This window comes from Oncorhynchus mykiss, chromosome 3 (genome assembly GCF_013265735.2).
Source record: "Oncorhynchus mykiss isolate Arlee chromosome 3, USDA_OmykA_1.1, whole genome shotgun sequence".
Classification (NCBI taxonomy): Eukaryota; Metazoa; Chordata; class Actinopteri; order Salmoniformes; family Salmonidae; genus Oncorhynchus; species Oncorhynchus mykiss.
The window spans coordinates 4,242,230-4,259,897 of NC_048567.1; the positions used below are offsets into that span (position 1 = coordinate 4,242,230).

At 46.3% G+C, this 17,668-nt stretch overlaps 1 protein-coding gene across 3 annotated transcripts in view; it reads right to left on the minus strand.

The window, feature by feature from the left end:
* The window catches only part of LOC110505077 (serine/threonine-protein kinase ULK4-like), a 218,821-nt gene that overhangs the window by 106,924 nt on the left and 94,229 nt on the right, over positions 1 to 17,668 (minus strand). For 2 of the 3 annotated variants that reach the window (XM_036966144.1, XM_036966148.1), the window contains exon 33: positions 7,352 to 7,518. In XM_036966144.1, coding sequence (XP_036822039.1) covers positions 7,352 to 7,518 — 167 coding nt within the window. Of the gene's footprint in view, positions 1 to 1,418; positions 1,522 to 7,351; positions 7,519 to 17,668 lie in introns of those variants that run through there. The other variant, XM_036966152.1, reaches the window with a different exon arrangement.

The window sequence follows — 17,668 nt, forward strand, 5'->3', positions numbered from 1 at the left end:
TAATCGCAGCAAAAGGTGGCGCTACAAAGTATTAACTTAAGGGGGCTGAATAATTTTGCACGCCCAATTTTTCAGTTTTTGATTTGTTAAAAAAGTTTGAAATATCCAATAAATGTCGTTCCACTTCATGATTGTGTCCCACTTGTTGTTGATTCTTCACAAAAAAATACAGTTTTATATCTTTATATTTGAAGCCTGAAATGTGGCAAAAGGTCGCAAAGTTCAAGGGGGCCGAATACTTTCGCAAGGCACTGTACATTGACCCCCCCTCCCTTTTGTACACTCACCGTTTGCTTGTTACCTATGCATAGTCACTTCCCCCCCACCTACATGTACAGATTACCTCAACTAGCTTGTACCCCCGCACACTGACTCGGTACCGGTGCCCTCTGTATATAGCCTCCACACTGACTCGGTACCGGTGCCCTCTGTATATAGCCTCGTTACTGTTATACTTATTGTGTTACTTTTATTAGTACTTTTTATTTTTGTCTACATCGTAAAAATGTTCTTCTTGAACTGCACTGTTGGTTAAGGGCTTGTAAGTGAGCATTTCACGGTAAAGTCTACACTTGTTGTATTCGGCGCATGTGACAAATACAATTGGATTTGATTTGAAGTGCTGCATCAGATGACCTGGCCTCTACAATCACCCGACCTCAACCCAATTGAGATGGTTTGGGATGAGTTGGACGCAGAGTGAAGGAAAACAGCCAACAAGTGTTCAGCATATGTGGGAACTCCTTCAAAACGGTTGGAAAAGCATTCCAGGTGAATCTGGTTGAGAGAATGCCAAGAGTGTGCAAATCTGTCATCAAGGCAAAGGGTGACTACTTTGAAGAATCCAAAATATATTTAGATTTGTTGAAGACTTTTTTGGTTACTACATGATTCCATGTGTGTTATTTCATAGTTTTGATGTCTTCACAATTATTCTACAATGTAGAAAATAGTAAAAATAAAGAAAAACCCTAGAATGAGTAGGTGTGTCCAAACTTTTGACTGGTACTGTAAATTGTGGCAGGCCAGTGGGTTGGGTCAAAACGTTTACACAGATCAGACACTGACAGAGTAGGATTAGCTAAGTTTTATTAAAATAAAAGTCCAATAGAAAATAATAGGTCTCCCCCAAGAGACCCTCTCTGGAATACCGTCTACTGGGCTCCGGGTCTTCCTGTATCCTGTGGGGATCAAAAACTGAACTCCCTCCTGTTACCTCTGGTACCGTCCCCAACTATACGGGAGTCCTTTCCTTCCCCAGTCCCTCCCTTGTGTGCTGCCCTTCTGGCAACGTTATGCGACTTGTACAGGTGGTGAGCAATCAGCCCTTGATTGCTCACCAATCCCCAATCAGCCCCAATTAGTCCTGGCCGGAGAGCCCGTCGAGACCTGGCACGTCCAGCACCCCCCCCCCCCCCCCTCCCTCCCCCCCTTAGCTCTGTCGGGGAGGGGACTGTCATCAGTGCGACGTATGTCTCCCTTCTCGATAGGTCATCCGCGTTTCCATGCTTCGCCCCTGACCTGTGCACAACAGAAAAAGAGAAGAGTTGAAGGGACAAGAACCACCTGGTGACCCGATCGTTTGTGTCCTTTCCCCTGGCCGTCCAGACCAGGGAAGCATGGTCCATGACCAGGGTAAAGTGGGTACCTTACAGGTAATACTTGAGAGTGTCTAGTGCCCACTTCACCGCTAGACACTCTTTCTCAACAATAGAGTACTTTTTTTTCTCTAGGTATCAGCTTTCGGCTGATGTACATGATGGGGTGCTCCTCCACATCGGCACATGGAAATTGGGCGTTACGAGAATCGGATGGGAGACCAGCGCTTATTTCAGGTGGCTGAACGCCACTTCTGTCTCGTCCGTCCATTTCACTGTTTTCGGGAGGTGGGCCCTGGTTAGATCGGTGATGGGGGAAGCTATAGCCGCAAAGTTGGGGATAACCCCAGGCTGCCAATGGTACCTGCCAATATCCTTTGGTCAGGTCAAGGGTGCTGATGTACCGGGCCTTTCTCAATCGGTCGATGAGCTCGTCCACCCTCGGCATGGGGTAGGTGTCGAACAAGCTTATGTCGTTCACACCCCGGGGAATCATTACAGAAGCGCAGGCTACTGTCCGGTTTGGGCACCAACACAATGGGGCTGCACCATGCACTGTGAGACTCTTCAACTACCCCCATCCTCAGCATAGCCTCCACTTCCTTTTAAACGGCCTTCCTTAGGGCCTCCAGAATCCGATATGGCCTCTTTCGTACCGTTTCCCTGGTCCGGGTACGGATGTGGTGTTCAATGAGGGTCGTGCGGCCTGGCATTTCGGAGAACACCGCCGTGTTCCGATCGACGAGCTCCCTGAGCTCTTGCTTCTGGGCTGGGTCGAGGTCCTCATTGCTCGGGCCCACCACTGGTACCGTTGGCGTCCTGGGTCTCGACCATAACACGGCAAGGCTGTCCTCTCGTGCCACTTCTTCAACAGGTTCACGTGGTAAATCTGTTGGGGTTTCCGCCTCCACGGCTGCCGTACACGGCAATTGACAGGTCCCAGCTTCTCGCTCACCTCGTATGGCCCGTGCCATGTTGCCAGGAACTTACTTTCGACCGTTGGGATTAAGACCAATACCCTGTCTCCCACCTGGAATTCTCGGGGCTGGACTCTCTGATTGTAGACCTGGGTTTGGGCTCATTGGGCCTTCTCCATATGTTCCCTCACGACTGGCCATATGGCTGTCATCCGCTCCCTCATCGTCTCCACGTGCTCTACCAAGGGGGTCAGTTGGGGTTCCCACACTTCCTTGGCGAGGTCCAGTAGACCTCGCGGCCTCCTCCTGTAGAGGAGTTCGAAAGGGGAAAATCCAGTGTACTGGGGTACTTCTCGGATTGAGAACATTAGGTGGGGTAGTAGCTGGTCCCAGTTCTTCCCGTCCTTTTAATTGAACCGCTCAACGAGCCCATCCGTGTGCGGGTGGAAGATGGCGGTCCCGATCCGCTTGATCTGCAGGAGAGCACACAAATCTTTCATTAGGCGGAACATAAACTCAGTACCTTGGTCTGTCAGGATCCCGTTCGGGATGCCCACCCAGCTAAAGAGGTAGAACAGCTACCGGGCGATTCCCTTGGATACCGCCCGTAGGGGAATGGCCTCAGGATACCAGGTGTCATAGTCCACTATTACCAGGATGTACCGGTGTCCTCGTGCTGTTTTTACCAGGGGTCCCACTCTGTCCATGGCGATGCGTTCAAAGGGCACCCCGATGATCGGTAGGGGGACCAGTGAGTTTAGGAAGTGTGCCTTTGGGGCAGTCATTTGACACTCTGGGCAGCTGCGGCAGTAATCTTCCACGGCCCTCCTCATCCCGGGCCAGTGGAACCGTGCGGCAATCCGTTCCCGGGTCTTCTCCATTCCCAGGTGCGCCCCCAACAGGTGGGTGTGGGCTAGCTGAAGAACAGTTCCCACGTACCGTCGGGGCAGCAACAAAACCTCTCGAAGTTCCCCCTGTTGGCGCGACACCTGATACAAAAGGTTATTCTTGATTTGGAAATGGGGGTATCGCCAGTCACTCACCCCCGGAAGTAGCTGTCCATCCACCGCTATCACTTGGGCTGTAGCGGCTTTCAAGTTAGGATCCTCCCACTGGGCCGTCCCGAATTGTCCCCTCAGTTGGCCCCCAGGGGGTGTCTCGACTGGCCCCTCGAAATCGAGGAGGGGGAGGCTGGGCTCTTCCTCCTGTGCGTTGGGTTCCGGCACCCACTCCGACTCCGGACCCGTAGATATAGGTTGATCAACCGTTTGCTCCCGGGCCGCACAGGCGATGGGTCGTCCTCGCTCTCGTCTTCGGCCGGCTCGTACCTTCTTCCTCAGCTCATGCCCCCACAGGGCCGCAAACAGTGGACAATCTTGTCCCAGTAGGAGAGGTACCGGCAACTCTGTTATTGCACCCACCATCATCTGGCAGTTCCCTTGTGGCGTCACGATGATGGCTCAAACGGTTAGATACCGCTTTGTGTCCCCGTGAACACAGGAAATGGACATCTCCCTGCCACATTCAGTATCCTGGTACAGCAGGCTCGTGGTTACGAGGGTAACCATATTTCCGGAGTCCTCTCGAGCCGGGCAATTCCAGGCAGTGTGCCCCCGGGCGCCACACTCAAAACACCTTCTTTGGTATCCGTCTACCTGGGGTCGTCGGTGGCGGGTCGGCCCTACACCAAACGTCTCTCCACAGGTTTGCGGTCTCTTGGCCCTGCCGACTGTCGGTTTGGGGTACACAGCAGTGGGGCTGTCTTCAAGAGACAACCTTCACCGGGACCATGGGTGCAGTTGATTCGTGGTGAGTCCTTTCCTTCCCCAGTCTCTCCCTTGTGGCAGCTCTGCCCTTCTGGCAGCTTTATGCGACTTGTACAGCTGGTGAGCAATCAGTCCTTGATTACTCACCAATTCCCAATCTGCCCCAATTAGTCCTGGCTGGAGAGCCCGTCAAGACCTGGCACGTCCAGCAGATGGAGCCATCGCCTCGTGATGTATACTCTGTCTGTCACCAGGCCTTGACGAGTCTCCCCCTGGTGGCTGACCTGCAAAATATAGCTACTTCCTCACTGAGTCACCTAGATGTGATAGGTGGACATTGAGTGCCCTACACACACTCAAGCCCTCCGCCAACGCATGCACGCATGCACACACGCACAGACACGTAGAATCAGGAATTCCCCAGGGCAGCTGTCTAGGCCCCTTACCTTTTCATTCTTTACTAATGACATGCCACTGGCAACATTATACACGTCAGCTACTACAGCAACTGAAATGATTGCAACACTTAAAGAGCTGCAGTTTGTTTCAGAATGGGTGGAAAGTAATAAGTTAATCCTAAATATTTCAAAAACTAAAAGCATTGTTTTTGGGACAAATCATTCACTAAACCTCAACTAAATCTTGTAATTAATAATGTAGAAATTGAGCAAGTTAACTGTCATGGTCAAAACATATTGATACAACAGTAGCTAAGATGGAGAGAAGTCTGTCCATAATAAAGTGCTGCTCTGCCTTCTTATCAGCACTATCAACAAGGCAGGTCCTACAGGCCCTAGACTTGTCGCGCCTGGACTACTGTTCAGTCGTGTGGTCAGGTGGCACAAAGAGGGACTTTACAATTGGCTCAGAACAGGGCAGCACGGCTGGCCCTTAAAAATACATAGGGAGCTAACAATGATATGCATGTCAATCTCTCATGGCTCAAAGTGGAGGAGATATAGACTTCATCACTACTTGTTTTTGTAAGAAGTGTTGACTAAAGGGGATCCATAATAAATACAAATACACACACACACACACACACACACACACACACACACACACACACACACACACACACACACACACACACACACACACACACACCCTCCCCTTCACCGGCCTGTTCTAAAAGAGATTATGGATACAGGTAGGGTTGCACGATATGGGACAAAAATAAAATTGCGATTTTCTTACCAAATATTGCGATTGCGATTTGACATGCGATATACACCAAAACCCCTGAGTGAACTGTTGGAATCATAGAAATAGAATGATTTATATTAACTTCTTTGGGATAGGGGGTAGCATTTTCACTTTTGGATGAATAGCGTGCCCAGAGTGAACTGCCTCCTACTCAGATGCTAATATATGCATAGTATTATTAGCATTGGATAGAAAACACTCTGAAGTTTCTAAAACTGTTTGAATGATGTTTGTGAGTATAACAGAACTCATATGGCAGGCAAAAACCTGAGAAAAAATCCAAACAGGAAGTGGGAAATCTGAGGTTTGTAGTTTTTGAACTCAGCCTTATCGAATACACAGTGGGATATGGGTCAAGACGCACTTCCTAAGGCTTCCACTAGATGTCAACCATCTTTAGAAACTTGAATGAGGCTTCTACAGTGAAATGGGACCGGATGAGAGCTCTTTGAGTCAGTGGTCTGGCAGAGTGTCATAGCCTTATGACGCACGGTCACGAGAGTTAGCTCTCGTTCCATGGATTTTCTACAGACAATGGAATTCTCCGGTTGGAACATTATTGAACTTTTATGATAAAAACATCCTAAAAATTGATTCTATACTTAGTTTGACAAGTTTCTTCGACCTGTAATATAACTTTTTGAACGTTTTGTCCGACTGGACCAGATCGCGCTTTTGGATTTGTTTACCAAACGACCTAACAAAAGAAGCTATTGGACATAAATGGACATAAATGATGGACATTATCGATAGAAACAAGAATTTATTGTGGAACTGTGATTCCTGGGAGTGCATTCTGATGAAGATCATCAAAGGTAAGTGAATATTTATAATGCTATTTATGAATGTTGACTACCCAACATGGCGGATATTGCTCTGGCTGGTTTGGGCTCTGAGCGCCGTTCTCAGATTATGCTTTTTACGTAAAAAAAAATGAAATCTGACACAGCGGTTGCATTAAGGAGAAGTGTATCTAAAGTTCCATGCATAACACTATAATTTTCATCAACATTTATAATGAGTATTTCTGTGAATTCATGTGGCTCTCTGCACAATCACCGCATGTTTTAGAACTACTGAACGTAATGCACCAATGTGACATTTGATTTTTTTGGTATAAATATCCACTTTATCGAACAAAACATACATGTATTGTGTAACATGAAGTCCTATGAGTGACATCTGATGAAGATCATCAAAGGTTAGTGATTCATTTTATTTCTATTTGTGCTTTTTGTGACTCCTCTCTTTGGCTGGAAAAATGGCTTGGTTTTTCTGTGGCTTGGTTGTGACCGAACATAATCGTTTGTGGAGCTTTAGCTGTAAAGCATTTTTGAAATCAGACACTGTGGCTGGATTAACGAGAATGTTATCTTCAAAATGGTGCCTAATACTTGTATGTTTGAGAAATATGATTTATGAGATTTCTGTTGATTTGTATTTGGCACCCTGCAATTTCATTGGCTGTTGGCGAGGGGTTCCACTAGCGGAACGGGGTAACAGAGCAGCATGCAAACATAGAACGACTCTAACAGGAAGGAGGAGGAGCTGTGCAAACATAGAACGACTCTAAACAGGAAGGAGGAGGAGCTGTGCAAACATAGAACGACTCTAACAGGAAGGAGGAGGAGCTGTGCTGCTTGAGTGACAGGGGGCGGGGCTTGGTATGTGTGGGAAGCAGCCCCAAGAGAAAGGGAGAGAGACGACAAACAGAGTAAACGATGAAAACAGACGTTACACGGCGGCTGAGTGGCGATTCAAGGTATTGCATGCAATATGGATCTCTTGCGACATGGATATTGCACATGATTCCGATGTGAAGTGTAGTAATTGTGCAGCCCTACATACGGTACGTTTAGCATACCTGGAGTGCAATGCGCACCACTCTGGATGTGCTGGTCAGTACATTGTGCAGAGTGTCCAGTAGAGACAACAGGAGATCATGGCTATTCTTTCTCCCAGGCCTCTCCTCTCTCTCCACGTACAGAACGGCTGCCTCGCTGAAGACACTGCAGACCACCTCCACCAGACCTGAGTAAAACACAACACACACAGCATGAAGGAGGACCAGACCTGAGTAAAACACAACACACACAGCATGAAGAATGACCAGACCTGAGTAAAACACAACACACACAGCATGAAGGATGACCAGACCTGAGTAAAACACAACACACACAGCATGAAGGATGACCAGACCTGAGTAAAACACAACACACACAGCATGAAGAATGACCAGACCTGAGTAAAACACAACACACACAGCATGAAGGATGACCAGACCTGAGTAAAACACAACACACACAGCATGAAGGATGACCAGACCTGAGTAAAACACAACACACACAGCATGAAGAATGACCAGACCTGAGTAAAACACAACACACACAGCATGAAGGATGACCAGACCTGAATATAACACAACACACAGCATGAAGGATGACCAGACCTGAGTAAAACACAACACACACAGCATGAAGGATGACCAGACCTGAATATAACACAACACACAGCATGAAGGATGACCAGACCTGAGTAAAACACAACACACACAGCATGAAGGAGGACCAGACCTGAGTAAAACACAACACACACAGCATGAAGGATGACCAGACCTGAGTAAAACACAACACACACAGCATGAAGAATGACCAGACCTGAATAAAACACAACACACAGCATGAAGGATGACCAGACCTGAATATAACACAACACACAGCATGAAGGATGACCAGACCTGAATAAAACACAACACACACAGCATGAAGAATGACCAGACCTGAATAAAACACAACACACAGCATGAAGGATGACCAGACCTGAATATAACACAACACACAGCATGAAGGATGACCAGACCTGAATAAAACACAACACACACAGCATGAAGGATGACCAGACCTGAATATAACACAACACACACAGCATGAAGAATGACCAGACCTGAGTAAAACACAACACACACAGCATGAAGGATGACCAGACCTGAGTAAAACACAACACACACAGCATGAAGGATGACCAGACCTGAGAAAAACACAACACACACAAGATGAAGAGGATCAAACAAAGGCAGTGTCCCAAATAGCATCATATTCCCTATATAGTGCACAACTTTTGACCAGAGCCCTATGGGAATAGGGTACCATTTGGAACACAATAAAGAGGCTTTAGCTGGTCCCAGAGGACATAAACAAAGAACCAATGGCTCCACCACACAGAGTTTTAAAGAACAAGCTGGTGTTTTACAAGGCCTCAATACAACTCACTCTACTTAAAATGAAGTTGCACTTCTCTTCCATTGATGAAGTACATGAACCAGTTTCAGGCCTTGAGAGAAGGCCCTTTATGATACATAACAGAGAGTAGCTCTCTCTGACTGATGGGCTACTTCCTCCAGTATGATCTATACAGGACATTAGATCATATATAAACCGCAAGATGCTGCCATTGGTAGCAATATTATGATAGAAAATAGACTAATAATGACAGAAAAACGTAAATGCGAACTGGGTGCTTTTTGCACACTTCTCCTCCATCCCAATTACAACAGAAAGATATAATCTCTTTCCACTGACACAAAACCTTTGCCTTCTCCTGTCTAGTGCTTTGTTTGCCATGCCTTGTTGAAATATTAAGAGTGTATGAATAATCTGCTTCGTCTTTAAAGACAGAATAACCTTTTCAGACAGTTTCTCAAGAGCGCTCTTCTCTGTCTGACCGGTCACCCCGGATCAGGGCAGGTAGTTGAACCCTGTGAGCAACGCTCTCTCCACAATAAACACATGAGTCTTCAGTGGAACCATCCAGCTTTGAATAGATAGGTACTATCTACCAAGAGAGAATGACAGTGATAATATGATACATCATTATCTGTCATCTGGAATACAATGAGCAGCAGATTTCACCTTGACAAAAATGACCTGACAAAAATAAAACATGCAGTCAAAAAACTCCCAGTTTTACATAAAACAAATGTGAAGGACGGTACAAAAATCCTCAGAAAAGAACTAGGCTTAAATATATTCAGAATAGATTTGCCTCAGAAAAATGAACTCAATGTTGGGCAGATATTGTCTGATTGCTCAACAAACTGGCTACGGCAGGATGGCTGCATTAGTGCTGCTTCAGAGGAAATGATGAAAGGAGTAGAGAGAGAGAGGGAGAGAGAGTGAAATAGAGAGAGAGAAGGGGGAGAGTGAAATAGAGAGAGAGGAGGAGAGTGAGCGAGAGGAGACAGAGAAAGGCATGCAGACGGACAGAGGGCCAGTGAGAGTGGCGTCCATATTCAATGTACTGTGGAGAACCAATCTGATGAATAATATCCTGATGATGAATAATAATACAAAACAGTCTTCAACAGCACTCCTCTCCCTATAGGAAGACTCTTCTTTAATAAGAGTGGTTTTTGGTTTTGTATGTTTGTTTTTTACCCCTTTTTCTCCCCAATTATGCGATATCAAATTGGTAGTTACAGTCTTGTCCCATCGCTGCAACTCCCAGACTCGGGAGAGGCGAAGGTCGAGAGCCATGCGTCCTCCGAAACACGACCCGCCAAGCCGCACTGCTTCTTGACACAACCCGGAAGCCACCGCACCAATGTGTCGGAGGAAACACCGTACACCTGGCGACCGTGTCAGCGTGCATGTTACGGATACAGGTATCCTGGGGGTATTTGTATTTCTCCTCTGTCCTAGTAACAGGTGGCAGTCATCAGTCATATCATTCTGAAGACACACCTCCTCCTGTTTCCCTTACCCAATCACATCCCTTTCCCTTTAAAAACCCAGTCAGTTGTTTTCCCAGTGTCTCTCTCGCTTTCTCTCTATGGATTTGCTGAAGACCACATATTCTTTCATACCCCACAGTTTAGTTTGTTTGTGCAGATACATCTCACATTGTCTGTTATCATGTGAGTATGTATTGCTGTGGTGTATTATTGTTGGTTTGTTGGTGGGAAAAGGGGATAACCAGCCAAGTCGACCTTGGGCATGCATTACCCGTAGGAAAACTTTTGTCTGTTATCATGTGAGTATGTATTGCTGTGGTGTATTATTGTTGGTTTGTTGGTGGGAAAAGGGGATAACCAGCCAAGTCGCCCTTGGGCATACATTACCCGTAGGAAAACGTTGTCTAAATACCCCAGTTAGAACTGGGCGGACCACCTACTGTATTTTATTGGTTAGTTAGCTAGCAGTTCTTTACCCAGTAAGACTGGCTTAGGGGTTTTGGGATATTTATCATTTCTCCTCCTTGAGTCCAGCTCAGCCCCTTTTCCCAACACCCCATTACCGTGTGTTTGACAATAAACCTAAAGTGTTTGATGGTAGGTTTAGGTTGTCTGTGGATTTCTTTTAGTTCTCACTGTTCCTTTTCACTGTTGTGATTTGCATGATATATGATAGGGTCTCGTTTCCCTCCCCCCTAGACTGCTGGGAAAAGGGGGTTCATAACAGTGCACTCCACCCGGCCCGCCACAGGAGTCGCTAGACAGCGATGGGACAAGGACATCGCGGCCGGCCAAACCCTCCCCTAACCTGGACGACGCTGGGCCAATTGTGCGCCGCCTCATCGGCCTCCCGGTCGCAGCCGGCTGAGACACAGCCTGGGATCAAATCCGGGTCTGTAGTGACGCCGCTAGCACTGAGATGCAGTGCCTTAGACCGCTGAGCCACTCGGGAGGCCCTTAAGAGTGTCTTTTACCTGGAAATAGGAATGGTTATAACCTTTCTGCCTGCCTACCTGTCCATCGGTTTGTTTGTTTGTCTTCCTGTCTGTTTGCCTGTCCGTCTGTCTGTCTGTCCGTATAGCTATCTGCCTGCCTGCTGAGAAACACACAAAGGCCATACTAGAGAATGAAGGGCTCGCTGGAAAAGGTCTGTGTGTGGGTAGAGTACACGTGTGTGTGTGTGTGTGTGTGTGTGGCTATATTCAAGCCTCTCCATGAACGACAAGGTTCTTCTGGAAGTGTTGTGTTTTGACTGTGTGGTGACCTGAGGCAGCAAGACTGTTTATCTGTGTTTACCACTCCAGGCTTTTTGGAAGGAGACATTTGTCAGTGTTTCTGTTTTTCTCTCTCTCTCTCTCACTCACTCACTCTCTCTCTCTCTCTCTCTCTCTCTCTCTCTCACACTCTGCATTTCTGAAGATAACTCATGAATATCTCCACAATGCCTTGCATTATGCCACAGACAATATAATTACTGTGGTGAATGGCCTAAACACCAGGCAGAAAAGCAGACAGGCGGGACATTGTCCTTTACAGTTCAGGGAAGCTATCCAGATCTCAACAGAAAGCTTCAGTTGCCATAGTGAAACGTAATAGGATGAATGGCTCTCGACAATTAAATGACTGTAGGTCTGAATAAACCCCTCAGAGAAACAGATACTTGACTGTAGGTCTGAATAAACCCCTCAGAGAAACAGATACTTGACTGTAGGTCTGAATAAACCCCTCAGAGAAACAGATACTTGACTGTAGGTCTGAATAAACCCCTCAGAGAAACAGATACTTGACTGTAGGTCTGAATAAACCCCTCAGAGAAACAGATACTTGACTGTAGGTCTGAATAAACCCCTCAGAGAAACAGATACTTGACTGTAGGTCTGAATAAACCCCTCAGAGAAACAGATACTTGACTGTAGGTCTGAATAAACCCCTCAGAGAAACAGATACTTGACTGTAGGTCTGAATAAACCCCTCAGAGAAACAGATACTTGACTGTAGGTCTGAATAAACCCCTCAGAGAAACAGATACTTGACTGTAGGTCTGAATAAACCCCTCAGAGAAACAGATACTTGACTGTAGGTCTGAATAAACCCCTCAGAGAAACAGATACTTGACTGTAGGTCTGAATAAACCCCTCAGAGAAACAGATACTTGACTGTAGGTCTGAATAAACCCCTCAGAGAAACAGATACTTGACTGTAGGTCTGAATAAACCCCTCAGAGAAACAGATACTTGACTGTAGGTCTGAATAAACCCCTCAGAGAAACAGATACTTTGTGTACTGTATACAATATACACAGAGTATAAAACATTAGGAACATCTTCGTAATATTGAGTTGCACCCTCTTTTGCCCTCAGAATAGCCTCAATTCATCGGGACATGAACTCTACAAGGCGTCAAAAGCATTTCACAGGGATGCTGGCCCATGTTGACTCCAATGCTTCCCACAGTTGTCAAGTTGGCTGGATGTCCTTTGGGTGGTGGACCATTCTTGATACACACAGGAAACTGTTGAGCATGAAAAACCCAGCAGCTTTGCAGTTCTTTACAAACTCAAACCGGTGCGCCTGGCAACTACTACCATACTCCATTCAAAGGCACTTAAATATTTAGTCTTGCCCATTCACCCTCTGAATGGCACACATACACAAGTCATGTATCAATCCTTCTTTAACCCGTCTCCTCCCCTTCATCTACACTGATTGAAATGGATTTAACAAGTGGCATCAATAAGGGATCATAGCTTTCACCTGGATTCACCTGGTCAGTCTGTGTCATGGAAAGACACTAAGTGTACTAAAACACAACAAGCAGACTGGCTGTTGTGCTGCTACTCTACTTCCTTGTGCATGGCTCCGCACGGCACTACACAGCACTCCCAGGGGTCCCTTATCTCCACACTGGCCAATTAGAAAACTCATCTCATCCACTCACTGGCTGTCTCTCTCTCTCTCACACACACACACAACCGGCCCTGCCGCGTTCGTCCACTCTCCCTCAGTCTCTCGGTCTCTCTCTCCCTCTCTTAAAAGAAGCCAATTATACCAGTTTTCCCCTGCCTGCGTTTTCGTGAGCCTGATCTGGAGTGGGCCACTAGCACAGCCAGAGACGGAGACAGAGAGAGGAGAGCTGCTAGAGGTAGCTCTAATTACCAGGGTTATATTTAGTGCTGGGTCAACACATTCCTCAGAAAAGGACCTGATTGGTGCATAATGATGCTGACTTCATAAAGTCACTCGCAAGTGACCCTCCTGTAATGAGAAGGGTAAAGGAGGAAAGAGAGGAAGTCGCCCCCTATTTTGAAGGACGAACGTCGAGCCCCGGAGTGGAAGTGGTATTCCTATTGGTTGACAGGGGGAGGTGGGGGGCGGGGAGCGGGGCTTTTGTTGACAGACTGAGGGGTTTCCTCTTTCCTGTTCTGCTAGGTAGCAATTACAGCTAGGGACCTGAAAGCTTTCTGACACTCACACCTATAATTCACAGGGCCCCAGCCCCGCGCTCCAGCATGATGCAACATGCAGACAAAATACAGTTCCTGACACAAACAGAGGTACAAACCGTTTGACACACCTGCAAAACTCCACCACACCACAAGGTAGACTCTCCCGTAGCTAACAGCTAACCCATTTCCATAGCATTCTGAATACATTCTCCACTGAGCAGGTGCTACATGTTGTGCTGCTCCACAGTAATATAATGAGTAACCATTCAACATTGTCACTATGCAGCAGAAGCATTCAGTCAGTATAAGTGGAGCCAAAACAAAGATTCATTCTGCACTGATAATCCTCTCACTCACCTAATAAATTAAAATCTCACACACTGCCATCTTCCTCTAATTTACTGTACCAATGTATAGCAACGTGTGTTTATTGAATAATCTCCATATCCATGATTAAGTAGAAGATGAAGTATCCATGATTATGTAGCATCATCTGTTAGCAGCATCTCTCTGCCAGTCTACACTCGGCTCCATCATATCGGCACATGGCCTCTCCTATCATTGCTATGCAGATGACACTCAACTACTCTTCCCCTTCCCCCCCTTCTGACACCCAGGTGGCGGCACGCATCTCTACATGCCTGGCAGACATCTCAGCTTGGAAGTCAGCCCAACACCTCAAGCTTAACCTTGACAAGACTGTGCTGCTCGTCCTCCCGGGGAAGGCCTGCCCGCTCCAATACCTCTGCATCACGGTTAACATCTCCACGGTGTCACCCTCCCAGAGTGCAAAGAACCTTGGAGTTGACCCTGGAAAACACCCCGTTGTTTTCTGCTAACATTAAAGCAGTGACTTGTGAGGGGGCGCTGGTGAGCAGCAACATGTGAAGACACGTTTTCTTGGTGCTCCTGTCCAGGGCTGTAAGAGGTGCATCACTGGCTGCAGCGAAGTCAGGCGCAGGAGATCAGACATAGGTAACAACCAGAGCACTTTATTTAGGCAAAACAAACTGCACCCAGAAACAACAAAATACGGGTTAAAATAACCCGCCGCAAACCAGTTAGAAATGCACAAACACTTTACAACAAACAATTCCACACACAGACATGGGGGGAACAGAGGGTTATATACACGTCACGTAATGAGGGAATGTAAACCAGGCGTGTGGGAAAACAAGACAAAACAAATGGAAAATGAAAGGTGGATCAGCGATGGCTAGAAGACCGGTGACGTCGACCCGCCGAACGAACAAGGAGAGGAACCGACTTCGGCGGAAGTCGTGACAAGGGCGAACATTTTACTATTAATATTTCACAAACACCTCCCCTACCGTGTTAATTTAGTAACATTTTATTAGGAGTCAAACCCAATTTTCTTCTTGAAATTTTTGTCCATTTCATTGTGAAATGTCGAAACAACAACGGCCACGTGTCACAAAAGAGCAGGCCTCTACTAAAGCATCGGGCACAGCGGACTGACACGGACTCTGAGCTCTAGAGCTCTACTGAGGTTCACTTTAACATGGTAGTCTCTTTCTCAAGTCTAGGAGAGGTAAATGCAGCCTTCCAACAAGGGGAAGGCCAGCATAGAGGTCCAAGGTTTTCTTCTGGGTCATTTTTGTATTCTGACCTTGTCGACACACTGGCCATGTGATTATACTAATGTTGATTTCTAATTACTATGACTGCCTAATTCACATACACTAGGCTCCACTTGCTTTTTCACCTGGAACTTAAAAGGAATGAACCATGTGGTCAAGCGTAGCCGAGTGTATGCTCATCTTATGTCTGTTTTTCTCCAAGAGATCCATCTCCGGTCCAGCGACAAAGACAAACTAAAGAGAGGATGGGTCTACCAAATATTCCACTCCAACTTTGGTGCTGAGGCCAGAGGGGCAGCCATCCTTATCAGAAAAGGCCCTGTTTGTATCCTCCAAAGTCATTTCAGATACTAATGGCAGATATCTTATAGTGATGGGGAAATTGTTTAGCACACAGGTTGTTCTGGCTAACCTCTATGCTCCTAATTGGGATGACGCTACATTTTTATCTGGCCTCATTGCAATACTTCCCGACCTCAACTCTCATCATTTGATATTGGGCGGAGATTTGAATTGTGTATTACATACATGTCTAGACAGATCCAGACCAAAGCCCAACAATGTCATTTCAAAATCAGTCGCAGTGATCAACTCATTTGTAGAATCCTATAATTTGTCTGATCCACAGAGAAGGAGCAATCCCACTGCTAAACAATACTCCTTTTTCTCCGGTCCACCACTCATACTCTAGGATTGACTTTTTCCTTCTGGACAATATAATTCTTCCTTTTGTAACTAATAGCCAATCACAGCATTGTTATCTCAGACCATAGCCCTGTCCAGCTAAATATCCGCTTTCCGGAGAGTACTGTGTCAGAACACGTGTGGTGACTTGACCCACTACTACTATCCTGTAGTCTACTACTACTCACATTGATGTCTTTTTACAGATCAACGTCACCCCTGACATGTCTCACTCTACTGTGTGAGAGCCCATAAAACCTTATCTAAGGGAAAATCATTTCATACACAGAGTATGACAACAGCACACTAAACGCTTATTGGAGCCATCTCAACTCATTCTAGATGTGGACAACAGATGCCTCTTCTCCGACTCCTGAACTCTACAAAGAGAGACTGCTACACCAAATTGGAATTTGACAAGCTTTCCACTAGACAAATGGAGCAGCTTCTGTTTAAGTCGAGGCAGACATTTTATGAACAAGGAGAGAAAGCTGGCAATTTGTTATCTCACCAGCTTCAACAATCCACTACTAGCAGCACCAAACCTGAAATCTGTGTTGCAGCTGATTTAACTTCCCAAAGAAATCAACAATCCATTTAAGCAACTCTACTCTGCTCTTTACTCGTCAGAGGCTCTTCCTGACACATCTGGTATACATGCATTTCTAGACACTCTGGACACCCCCTGTCTCAATTCTGATGAACAAACTAACATGGGATGCCTAAATAAGTGATGAGGAAGCTACTCTGGCAATCCAGTCCATGCAGAGCGGTAAAGCTCCTGGGCCTGATGGCTTCCCTATTGAATTTTATAAACCAGTCCCCTCAAAACTGTCCCCTATCCTCAGCTCAATGACATCGTTTCTAATCAGAAACTGCCCCAGACACTTACCCAGGCGACTATGGTTTGGTTTTGCTTAAAAAGGACAAGAATCCCCTCGACTGTGGCTCATACCACCCTATAAGCCTCTTGTGCTGTGATTATAAAATTCTCACTAAGGTCCTCTTGTGCCGTTTAGAGACAGTGACTCGGCCCAAACCGGATTTATCTCAGGTAGACAATCTTTCTATATTATGCGCCAGCTATTTAACGTTCTCTATTCTGTCCACTCAACTCAACAGCCAGAGGTCGTCATCTCTCCTGATGATGAGAAGGCTTTCAACCGGGTTGAGAGGGAATATCAATTTACAGTACAGAGAGATTTGGGTTTGGCCCGTCATTCCTTTCCTGGATTAAGATTCCCAGTGGCTTCCGTTCGCACCAACACTGTTACCTCCAGCTACTTCCTCTCCACAGGGGGGCCAGGCAGGGTTGTTGTTTATCCCCTTTCCTATTTGATATGGCTAGTGAGCCTCTTGCTATCGGCCTGCGTGCGGAGGAGAGGATTAAGAGAATATTAAGGGGAACATAATTTACAAGGTGTCCTTAAATGCAGACAATCTTCTTCTATACATCTATAACCCTGTGGAGTCTATACCCTCTCTCTTGGACATGCTACAAGGTTTTGGACATTATCTGGTTAAAAGTTAAAGCGAACAAGTCTGCTCTTCCCCAATAATCAGTTAGCAGAAGGTATTGGGTATGACAATTTCCCATTTAAGGTGGAGCATCAGGTCTTTACTTATTTGGGATTAAAGGTCACACACTCATTTAAGGCTCTGTTGAAACAACTTCAAAACAGTCCTGGAGCGCACTAAGCAGGATTTCATAAGGTGGTCGTC